General features: G+C 39.5%; 1 protein-coding gene across 1 annotated transcript in view; it reads left to right on the top strand.

The window, feature by feature from the left end:
• The window catches only part of LOC126185045 (spermidine synthase), a 55,493-nt gene that overhangs the window by 8,397 nt on the left and 34,102 nt on the right, over window positions 1-12,994 (top strand). Inside the window, exon 4 of the mRNA XM_049927799.1 lies at window positions 7,495-7,724. Coding sequence (XP_049783756.1) covers window positions 7,495-7,724 — 230 coding nt within the window. The remainder of the gene's footprint in view (window positions 1-7,494; window positions 7,725-12,994) is intronic.

Raw genomic sequence — 12,994 nt, forward strand, 5'->3', positions numbered from 1 at the left:
GTTGCTCTTCCATTCATTGACACTATGAAATTTCTGGGGCTCATGCTCAATAGGAAACTCCCTTGGTCCTCCCACGTGTCTTACCTGGCAGCCCGCTGTACGCTGTTCCTCAATGTCGTACGTGCCCTCAACAGTACTTCCTGGGGTGCAGATCGAATCGCCCTCCACAGTTTGTACCGGTCCCTTTTCCTTTTGAAACTAGATTATGTGTGCTTTGTTTATGTGCCTGCACGTCTGTCCCTCTTATGCCATCTAATATTATGCACCATCTTGGCATCCATTTGGCCACTGGTGCCTTTTACACTAGCCCGAATGAGTCTGTGTGCTGAAGCTGCTAAACTACCACTGTCCTACCACTGTGACTTTCTCCTCAGTAGGCATGCATTCCTTTTGTCTGCCATGTGTGGCCACCCATCCTATGCTGCCTCCTTCGATGATTCCTTTGATCGCCAGTATGGGGTGTGTGCCTCTTCTCTGTTACCTCCTGGAGTCCGCTTTTGGCACTTGCTCTGGTGGCTTAACTTCACACTACCTGCCACTTCACTGATGGGTGTGAACCGATCACCACCTTGGCTTCATGAAGTGGCCTGTATTCATCTTGGCCCTCATTCGCTTCATAGGGACACTACTCCAGTCTTGCTCTATCACCTTCAGTTTCACGACCTTTGCATGGAACTTAGTGATAGTATCTTCGTGTACACTGATGGTTCTCGGAGGGACCTTGGTGTCAGGTGTGCCTTTGTCATTGGCGCCCATGTCTTTCAATATCTGCTTCCAGCACACTGGTCAGTACTTACAGCTGAGCTCTTCGCCCTGTATCAGGTCACAGAGTACATCCGGTGACACAGACTTTTCAATTGTGTCCTCTGCGCAGTCTCTCACCACCCTTCAAAGTCTATGTGCGCTGTACACTGCCCATTCCTTAGTGCAACGGGTCCAGGAAAACTGTCACTTGCTCACTCTGGTGAGCCACTGTGAAGTTTATCTGGGTTTTTGGTCATGTAGGTCTGCCAGGAAATGAGGCTGCTGACACTGCTACCAAGGTTCCAAACCTTATACCTCAGTCCGCTAGTTCCTCTATTCCCTCCAGTGATCGCTCGCTGTCTGTCAGGAGGTGATGTCCCTTTGTCATCACCATCGGTCCTCCCTTCATGGGAATAAGCTCTGCATCATGAAGCCTCTCCCAGCAGCTTGGACAACCTCCTCTCTGCCCTCCCTCCGGGAGGAGGTCATTTTAACTAGGTTGCGTATTGGGCACTGCCTTTTTACCAATTGTCATTTGGTAAGTGGCGCTCCCCCACCACTTTTTACACATTCTGCCCAAGTTTTAACTGTCCACCACATCCTGATGGAATGCCCATTTTATAATCGTTTACGTTCCCACTTGGGTTTGCTGTCTGAGTTATTGGCCATTTTAGCAAATTACGATTGGGCTGTTGACTGTTTTACGTTTCATCTGTCAAAGTAATATGGTGAAGGCCATTTAATTTTTAGCTTGGACCTCCTTTTCTGTATGGTGTCTTTTGTAGCTGTTTCTCCATATTCCTGTTTTTAGCTATCTTCTTTTAAGTCAATTGGCATTGACATACATTCATTTCTTAACTTCTCTCTGTCTTCGTGTTCTATAGTTTGGCTTGGGCACGTGTGACCCCAGTTGTTTTTGCGCCCCAAAATGAAACAAAACAATACTCACTAAAAGATATCTATTGTTAAAAGTTTAAGACAAGTAATACAGTTAGAAACTCTGTGTTTGTCTTTAGACAGTGTAACTGATGGCATGCAAATACTCAGACTTGATTCATCCAGTATTTGAGAATGAGAGCACTTAGAGACTTGCAGCGAACCTGACATGTAACTTAGTCTTTTCAAAACTTGTTTGTACTGACACTTCCCACATAATGATAAAAGAAAAAAGATTTATTGATTGCTAAATTTTCACTGATCGGCAGTAAAGTATGAGCAGCTAGCATGACTTTTAATTGATTACGTTTACTGTTAACTCTATTAGCAACACACTTTGTGAACAGTACCCACATGTACCACTGAATATGCCTGTAAAATCATGAAATTGTATGACGTACAGTTCAGGAGATGTAACATTGTAAAAATTGAAATACTTGAAAAACTTGCTTTTTTAAAAAAAATGGAATGCAGATCCCCCCGACTATAGTCATTCAGTGTTTGATAATGAGAGCGCTTGGCAACCACCCAGGTAGTTGCACGTGTTAACGCAGCTGCCTCTGGGAAGAGGAGGTATGCTGACCCTGGAACGAATCCTCCAGGTGGATTAATGACTAGGATTCAGTGTGCCAGCCAGCCTATATGTCGTTTTAAAGTGGTTTCCCCACATCCCACTAGGTGAATACCAGGCTGGTTCCCATTCCTCCTCAGACACTTGCTACCCAAACATTTAGATCTCTTTCTCACACATGTACGTAGAATTTACTGTATTTGCAGACAGATTGGGTACACTGCTTTTGTCCTGGGGGTGAATAGGAGATTGATGACCTTAGCTGTTTGGTCTCCTCAAACACCAGTCGGATATGTAGGAACTGATGCAGTGGTACATGTTGCTGTTTCAAACACATTCCTACAGTGATCCATTGTTTTGGCAGGGCATTCTATATTTGCCCACACAGTACCTGCTTGCGAACAAACAATGCCATCTGGTTTTAAGGCCTTGTACATAAGTTCAAAATATTCCTGTTAAAATAAGGAAGCATTAGCAGCTCTTAGCAGCCGCCAACAAACTTTAAGCACAATTTCAAACCTTTTCTAAAGTTTTTCTCACTTACATACTTTAAGACAACACATTAACTCATTTAGAAAGTAAGATGATGATTGAAGCTGTTTAATATAGGGGAGTTTAAATATTTAAAAAGAATTGAGGGTTTACTGGTATATTCTATTATTGAATCATTAGTCACTGTTGTCAAACACAAACTGTTGCTGCTTATCGAATGCAATAGGAAAATTGAAAAATCTCCTGAGCAGTCATCATCAAACATTCTGCTCTGTATTGTAGGCCATGTTACAAATTAGTTGGTGCCCTGGGAGATATTCAGATTATTCAATAGTAATATTAGAAAGGTGGTATGAAAGCAGCCCATTCAAATGAATTTGAATCTTTGCTGAACAACAAAAGCTGAGTGAAATCAAAGTAAATATAAATCAAGCTATGCAAGGAATGTTCAGTGAATTCAGAAGCAATATGTTACGTGCTAAGTTGTCAAAGAAGCTTAAAATTTTTGGTTCTGTGCAAACTCAATGAATGTAACAAAGTTGTCATTCCACATACATGTTGACCATGATGGCACTGAAATGAGAGATAATAAAATGAAGGCTGGAGTACTAATCTGTTTCTTCAGAAGTAGCCTCTTCAAAGAATATAAGGTACATTTCTTAAGTTAAACCACTGTATGACTGCAAAAATAATAGAAATAGAATAAGTCCAGAATTGGAAAACAAGCTCAAATCACTCAATAGGGAAATTACACAGAATCTAATGCGGCAGCTGTAAGGTTCATTATTGAATATGCAGAGAGCTGGTGCCTCTTATTCCTCTTCTACCGTCAGTTTCTTGTTGGTAATGTGACTAGGAAAGGCCCAGCCTAGCTTCAACCCAGTGCAGGTATAAACTCCAAATCTCAAATAGTATCTCCTTATATGTGAAATCTGTGTTATTTGTCACACTGAATGACCTTTCCTTTCCATGATATCCTTTCCCAATTTGCTTCACAGCTAAGTTGACAATCTTTGTAGGATATTTCTTGTGACAGTCACAGCTCTTGATCCCATTTTAGACATATTATTCACAAAACTCTTCTATTGGCTTATTGATTATGAGGATAAAGGCACCAACAATCGTGCTGTTGATGCTATTGGAAATCCCAATAATAATAATAATAATAATAATAATAATAATAATGTGCAAGAAGAAGAAGAAGAAGAAAATACAGTAATGGACTCAAACAGCCCAGAGCAAACAAACAAAGAACAACACGTATCAATTAAACAATCAGAGGGAAACGAAATCTTAAGACAGCCGCCAGAACAAGCACAAATAGAACACGATGTGACACACATGTTAGATATAGAAGAAAAATTTCAGCTGACATATATAGAATACAAAGACACAAATACAGACATTAGACCATTCTTGCATAGACCCCCAAATAACCCACAAGTCGAAACAACAGTAACAACTGTCAACACAATCATACACAACAAAATAAATGAAAATACAACTGTGAAAGAGTTACAACTACTGGTTTATATAGGAGCACTCACTACGCTAAATGTACACACTAGGCAGAGATCATAACCAACCAACACACAGAAGAAACCCACAAAACCAGCATGGCAACACAGGCTACGGATCAGAATAGAAAATCTGAGAAAAGACATCGGACAGCTAACACAATTTATAAGAAATGAAATATCAGACAAAAAACTAAAAAGGTTAGGTAAAATCTCACAACAAGAAGCGATAGAGCACTTAGATGAAAAGAAGCAGAAATTACAAGCATCGGCCTAATGACTTACGAGATACAAAAAAAGTGAAAATAGAAGGAAACAAAACCAAACATTCAACACAAACCAAAAGAAATTTTATCAGACAATAGATAACACACACATTAAAATAGACGACCCACCAAACATAACAGACATGGAACACTTCTGGAGCAACATATTGTCAAACCCGGTACAACATAACAGGCATACACGGTGGATACAAGCAGAAACAGACACATACAAGATGATACCACAAATGCCTGAAGTGATAATTTTGCAACAGGAACTCACCCGAGCAATTAATTCTACGCACAATTGGAAAGCCCCTGGAAAAGATAAAATAGCAAATTTCTGGCTAAAGTAGTTCACCTCAACACATTCACATCTAACTAAATTATTTAACAGTTACATTGCAGACCCATACACAGTCCCTGATACACTTACATAAGGAATAACTTACCTGAAACCTAAAGATCAAGCAGACACAGCAAACCCAGCAAAATATCACCCCATAACATGCCTACCAACAATATACAAAATATTAACTTCAGTCATTACACAGAAATTAATGACACAGACAACACAGAACAAAATTATAAATGAAGAACAAAAAGGCTGTTGCAAAGGAGCACGAGGATGTAAAGAGCAACTGAAAATAGATGCCGAGGTGACATATCAAGCTAAAACTAAACAAAGGTCGCTACACTACACATACATTGATTACCAAAAAGCTTTTGATAGTGTACCCCACTCATGTTTACTACAGATATTGGAAATATACAAAGTAGATCCTAAATTGATGCAGTTCCTAAACATAGTAATGAAAAATTGGAAAACCACACTTAATATCCAAACAAATTCAAATAATATCACATCACAGCCAATACAGATTAAGTGTGGAATATACCAGGGAGACTCATTAAGTCCTTTCTGGTTCTACCTTGCTCTGAACCCACTATCCAACATGCTAAATAATACAAATTATGGATATAATATTACTGGAACATACCCACACAAAATCACACATTTGCTATACATGGATGATCTAAAACCACTGGCAGCAACAAGTCAACAACTCAACCAATTACTAAAGATAACAGAAGTATTCAGCAATGATATAAATATGGCTTTCGGAACAGACAGATGGAAGAAAACTAGCATAGTCAAGGGAAAACACACTAAACAAGAAGATTACTTATTGGATAACCAGTGACTGCATAGAAGCGATGGAAAAAACAGATGCCTATAAATATCTGGGATACAGACAAAAAATAGGAATAGATGATACAAATATTAAAGAAGAACTAAAAGAAAAATATAGACAGACTAACAAAAATACTGAAAACAGAATTGACAGCAAGAAACAAGACAAAAGCTATAAATACTTATGCTATACCAATATTGACCTATTCATTTGGAGTAGTGAAATGGAGTAACACAGAACTAGAAGTACTCAATACACTTACACAATCACAATGCCACAAATATAGAATATATCACATACATTCAGCAACAGAAAGATTCACATTAAGCAGAAAGGTAGGAGGAAGGGGATTTATCGACATAAAAAACTTACATTATGGACAGGTAGACAATTTAAGAAAATTCTTTATAGAACGAGCAGAAACTAGCAAAATACACAAAGCAATCACTCATATAAATACATCGGCTACACCATTGCAATTTCATAACCATTTCTACAACCCTTTAGATCACATAACATTAACAGATATAAAGAAAGTAAATTGGAAAAAGGAAACACTACATGGCAAGCACCCATCTCATCGAACACAGCCACACATCGATCAAGACGCATCCAACACATGGCTAAGAAAAGGCAATATATACAGTGAGACGGAAGGATTCATGATTGCAATACAGGATCAAACAATATACACCAGATATTACAGCAAGCATATTATTAAAGATCCCAATACCACAACAGATAAATGCAGACTTTGCAAACAACAAATAGAAACAGTAGATCACATCACAAACGGATGTACAGTACCAGCAAATACAGAATACACCAGAAGAGATGACAATGTAGCAAAAATAATACATCAGCAACTTGCCATACAACATAAACTAATAAAACAACACGTTCCCACATACAAGTATGCGCCACAAAATGTACTGGAGAATGATGAATACAAATTATACTGGAACAGAACCATTATAACAGATAAAACACCTCCACATAACAAACCTGACATCATACTCACCAATAAAAAGAAGAAATTAACACAACTAATCAAAATATCCATACCCAATACAACAAATATACAAAAGAAAACAGGAGAAAAAATTGAAAAATACATCCAACTGGCTGAGGAAGTCAAGGACATGTGGCATCAGGATAAAGTTGACATTATACCAATTATACTATCAACTACAGGAGTCATACCACACAATATCCACCAGTACATCAACGCAATACAGCTACATCCAAACGTATATATACAACTACAGATATCTGTAATTATTGATACATGTTCAATTACCCAAAAGTTCCTAAATGTAATGTAACATATACCGTACAGTTAAAAGGAAGTCACGCTTGATCAAGGTCTGCGGCACTTTCCATTTTTAACCAGACATAACGTCTGAGAAAGGAAAGAAATAATAATAATAATTAATAATTAGAATGTATGTAGTGATGAGGATAGGGTATTTTCCATACTGTTTTAGAAGTACTTGATATTTTTATGTATATTTTTTACAATTAATTTTGTTATACAACAACAGAGTTTTTGATTGATTTTTTGTATTACATTTAAAAATAGTAAATATACTGAAATTGCATGTTGCACTATTTATGTGAAACTGTCACATAAGGTAAGGTACACTTTGGGAGAAATAATTGTTTTTCAACATTTATAGGGGAGCTACTGTGTACTGACTAAAAATTCAGTAAAATGAACGAAAATTGCTAATTTGTGTGCTATTACCACCAAATGAAATTTGTCATTTTTACAGGTCCTGCTGTGTCCTTATTTCAACAGGAGTATTTTGAACTTATGTACAAGGCCTTAAAACCAGATGGTATTGTTTGTTCGCAAGCGGGTACTGTGTGGACAAATATAGACTGCCTTGCCAAAACACTGGATCACTGTAGGAATGTGTTTGAAACAGCAGCTTGTGCCACTGTATCAGTTCCTACATATCCAACTGGTCAGATTAGTTTTGTCATTGGAGGACGCAGTCCGGTAAGTTTCCCCTCTGACTGTCTGTTGCTGTTTTGATGTTGCTTTTCTAATTGGTCATGAGCAATCTTTCATATAATGTGTAATTGCTTTTTATATTAGAGTATTGGAAATGGTGTATGGAAGCAGTTTGACAATGTCTAATTCACAGTAATTATATGGAACTTTCAGTAAAATATCACTGATAGTTATTTCATTGGCATAATGTTTCAAGCTTGGAGTTAACTCTATTAAAATGTTTCATATGGTTTACATAAATTAGGTCCAACAGTTTTAAATTGGTATGGCATAAATAAGATTTTAGTCCATTAGTCCTGAGACTGCATGCATTAAATAATATCTTTTAAACAACGAGAATCCATATTAGGTTTACAGTTGGATGTTTATTGCTATGTACGTTTACGATGGAATACTTGTAATGACTGATCCCAGTATAAATGAAGTGAAAGGGAAAACGCTGTTGATAGTAGGTAGATCTGCACAGTGGCTACATAGAAATGAAACTGGAATAAAATTGAAATTACGTACTACTGTATGCACTAAGTGAAATATAAATGAGTGAATCTTTGTGACTACTAGGGATTCTTTGGACCCACAACTGAATTGGTATGCACACACAAGGCAGTCGTGCCTTAATCTATCAAGAGTGATTTCCTTACTACACAAATTAAAATGTGTATCTGGAAGGAATAGCGTGGTCTTTACATTATGCTTCCTCCCTCTCTTTCATGAGTAGTGCATAGTGAGCACGGGACCCAAAGCTATTGCAGCACCCACTTCCTTTCCTGTGCATCCATCTCTCATCTCTTACTCCCTTTCTCATGGTGGCAGCTTTGATGTCGACCCAGCTATTTCCAAGGTTTTGCATTCCTTTCTTGGAATATTCTTTCATTCATCTCCATTAGACTGAAGTAATTATTGATTCCCCTCTGGTTTTGACCTTCATGTTCCAAGTTTTTCTGTTGTGTGGACTGACTGGGAAAGAACATCTTAAATAGCAACTATTGCACGCAGTGTTAAAGATCAGCTGCACATAGTACCTGCATAGACTCTTACATGTACTTCAAAGCCAACGCAGTAGCCCATCTGATGTGGTGGGGTTGGTATGTACCATTTTGGTTGAGCCCCCTAACAACACAAGAATCACACTGCTGATGCTTTAGCTGCTAGCTCCCCATTCGAACCAAGTAGTAAATGTCCATTGTCCAGGGACATCAGGACTCCCTCCCCTTGGGGGGGGGGGGGTGGCAACGCTTTACTGTAGGCACCTTCAGTGCGGGAGGGGGGGGGGACAGTTTGAGTGTCTCAATGAGGCTGAGGTCTATGCTGATGGTAGCATAGCTACTGGTAGGGTCACCTGAGCCGGGCAGGCCTCAGCAGAGGGTCGTTATGAATAGTGTCCCACAACTTTGGGAAGGAAGGGCTGTTCCCCCCCATCCCCCCTCCAGGGAGCTCTGCCAACAGTGATTAGGTATGGGTATGGCAGCTGCAGTTTCCAAAGCTGGGGACTGGCCAGCTCTGCCAGACCCATTCTTCCGTAAACTCTGGGCATATTTCAGAGACCAACATTACATGCACTGGTGGAACAATGTGTGTTTCGAAGAATGGGGGCCTTGGCTTCATTGCCTGGACCATGAGGAAGATACTCACCTCTAAAGTGTTAAATGACTTCATAATTGAACACTTCTAGTTGAAACTGCCACATTAAACCAAGTATGTACTTTTGTAAAAGTGTGGTTACCTGCTCGGACATAACGGAGATGGACCTTGAAGAGTTCATGTACATCTACACACACACACACACACACACACACACACTCCACAAGCCACCATATGGTGTGTGGCAGCGGGTGTGTTCTGCCACTACAGATTATTTCCCATCCTCTTTCACCCACTCACAGAGTGAGGGAAAAATGACTGTATGCCTCTGTATTAGCCCTAGTTTCTCTTATCTTATGTTTGTGGTCCTTATGTGAAATGTACATTGGCAGCAGTAGAATAGTTATGCAGTCAGCTTCAATTTTCTCAATAGCATTCCTTGAAAAGAATGTGCCTTCCCTCTGTGGTTTCCCATTTGAGTTACTGAAGCATCTCTCTAATACTTGCATTTTGATCGAATGTACCGGTAAAAAATCTAGCAGCTTACCCCTGAATTACTTCAATGTCTTTCTTTAATCCAACCTGGTGGAGATCCCAGACACTCGAACAGTACTTGTGAATGAATCCCACTAATGTTCTATATGCAGTCTCCTGAACAGATGAACTACACTTTCCTAAAACTCTGCCAATAAACTGAAGTCGACCATTTGCCTTCTCCACTGCAATACTTATATGCTCGTTCCTTTTCAGATCACTTTGCAACATTACACCTAGGTATTTAATTGATGTGCTTGTGTCCAGTACCACACTACTAATGCTGCATCCAAACATTATGCGATTGTTTTTGCTACTCATCTGCATTTACTTACATTATTCTACATTTACAGCAAGGTGCCATTCATGACACCATCTAGAAATTGTGCATAAGTCATCCTGTACCCTCAGACAGTCACTCAAAGACAGCGTCTTCCCATATGCCACAGCATCATCAGCAAAAACCTGCAGATTGCTGCTCACCTTTACTGTCCGATAATTTATGTGTGTAGAGAATAATAGCAGTCCTATCAAACTTCCACGGTCACTCGTGATGAAACCTTTGTCTCTGATGAACACTTGTCATCAAGGACAAAATTACTGGGTCCTATTGCTTAAGAAATCTTAGTTACTCGCACTTATTGGAACATACTCCATAGGCTCATACAAAGTACCTTCGTTAACAGTCTGCAATGGGGCACCATGTCAAGTGCTTTTCTAAAATGAAGGAATATGGGATCTGCCCCGTCATCCATAGTTTGCAGGATGTGATTTGAAAAATGGGCAAGCTGAGTTTCGCATGAGTGATGCTTTCCAAAACCATGCTAATTTGTGGACATAAGGTTTTCCATCTCAAGGAAATTTATTGTATTTGAACTGAGAATATGTCCATAGATACTACAGCAAACCATGTTAAAGATATTGGGCTGTAATTTTGCAGATCCAGTCTATTACCCTTCTTATATAGAGGAGTCATCTGCACTTTTTTCCAGTCACTTGAGACTTTGCCCTGTACGAGAGGTTGGCAATAAGTGCAAGCTACGTAAGGGGCCAATGCTGTAGAGTAGTCTTTTTAAAACTGAACTGGGATTCAATCTGGACCTGGTGAGTTATTTGTTTCCAACTCCTTCAGTTGGTTCTGTATGCCAGGTATGCAGATGCATACTACTATGTCCTCCGTACGGGAGTCTGTGGGATGGTCAAACAATGGTATGTTTGTATGATTCTCCTACATGAAAGACTTCTTAAACACAAAATTAAAACTTCAGCTTTCCTTCTGGAATCTTCTATTGCCACACTAGATGAGTCAAAGAGTGAGTGGGTAGAAGCATTCAAACCGCTTACATATTTTACATAGCACCAGAATTTTTTCGGGTTCTTGGCTAGACCCTTCACTAAGGTAGGATGGTGTAGTAGTTGTCTGCTTCAGGCATTTATCTTTCTACAGATGCATAAATCTCTACTGACTTTTGTCTGTCATTTGTGTATTCTCTTTTGAACCAAGAGTGTAACAGCCTTTGCTTCATCACCATTTTCCAAAGTTTGTTATTAAATCACGGTGGGTCTTTCCATGTCCGTAATCCACATACTCCAGAGGGAGATTTACAATTGGTTTAAACTTCACCCATAATTTCTGTACTTTCATCATACTGGAATTAAATTATGCCAATTCGTTGTCTAAGTGGGATGCTAGCAACTGCTTATCTGCTGTTTCTAGCAAAAATACTCTCCTAGCCTTCTTGATTGATTTTACAACTTCAGTAGCCATTGTTGTTATGATATCATGATTACTCATCCCTGTCTCTGTACTGACAGTATCAATAAGGTCCAGTATGTCTGTAGCTACAAGGTCTAAAATATTTCCATTGCATGTGGGCTGTTTAACTATCTGCTCAAGAGTTTGCGGAAAACATGTTCAAAAGTACTTTACAAGATTGTCTTTCTGTACCCTCTGTAATGAATCCATAGCCATCGCAGTCTATACGCAGTAGGTTAAAGTAGCCTCCAACTATTATTGCATGGTCTGGGTATTTCCGCCATACTGAGTGTAGACTTCCTTTGAATAAAACTAAAACTGTTGCAGCAGATAAGATGGGTGGTAAGAACATCTGACAATCCTTGATTCCACTTAGAACTGTTATGCATGCCCAGATAACTTCAGTCACACTCAGTCAAATTTTTTTCAACTACAGTGAACACTTCTTCTTTTATGGCATCTAATCTGCCTTTCCGATGTAAGTCGCTAAATGTCTCAGAGCTTTCTATTTAAGGTTTCAACCAGCTCTTGGTCCCAAGAATAATTTAAGTGTGAAAAATTTCCTAGAGGGCAGTAAATTTGGGAACTTTTTCTTACAAGCACTTTGACAATTTACTGATAAAATTTTGACAGTCAAAATACTTTTACTCTGAACACGGTCTGATGTCACTGGTGAGTGTTCATCAGAGCACCACTAAAAAACTACTGCTTACACTAAAGAAAATCCACGTGCACTCCACAAGTACTTTGCTGCCCGAGTAGCTGCTTCATTTGTATGGTGCACCCCTGACCTGTCAAAGGGAGTCCTACAAATCTCAAGCCAATAACAAAGGTCCCGAAATCTGAAGCCAAGACCATCATAGAGTCGATGAAGCCTTTGGTTGATACCCTCCACTCGGCTCCAAACCAAAGGACCTCAATCAAATCTGGGAGAAATGCTGCAAATTGCGAGCTCTGCTTCGGCATCACGCTTGCGAGACCAGCAGCCTTTACCACTTAAAATGCCAGCTGCCCGTATGAACTGAGGATGGCCTTAGAACCCAAGTAACAGGTGTCATTGGCAGTGAGGTGATCCACAACTTATAGACAACAGCACACTGCCCATTCTGTAGCTACAGGCAAGGTCTTCTCCACATCTCGGATGAGGTCCCCTGGCAGATTTAACAAGTGCACATTAGATTTCACTCCAATTGTGAATACTACTTCCCTCAGAGGCTCCATAACATGCCTAACAATGGAGCTCCTGATGTTTGCTGTGGGACATGCCAGATGCTCTGCCACCACTGCACCCAGAGGCAGCAGTCTGAAGACAGCTGACTGTAGTCAAAAGCACCTACATCAGCTTCAGCTATTTTAGATTTTTTGTCAGTTCCTCCTGCATCCT

The sequence above is a fragment of the Schistocerca cancellata genome, chromosome 4 (genome assembly GCF_023864275.1).
Source record: "Schistocerca cancellata isolate TAMUIC-IGC-003103 chromosome 4, iqSchCanc2.1, whole genome shotgun sequence".
Lineage (NCBI taxonomy): Eukaryota > Metazoa > Arthropoda > Insecta > Orthoptera > Acrididae > Schistocerca > Schistocerca cancellata.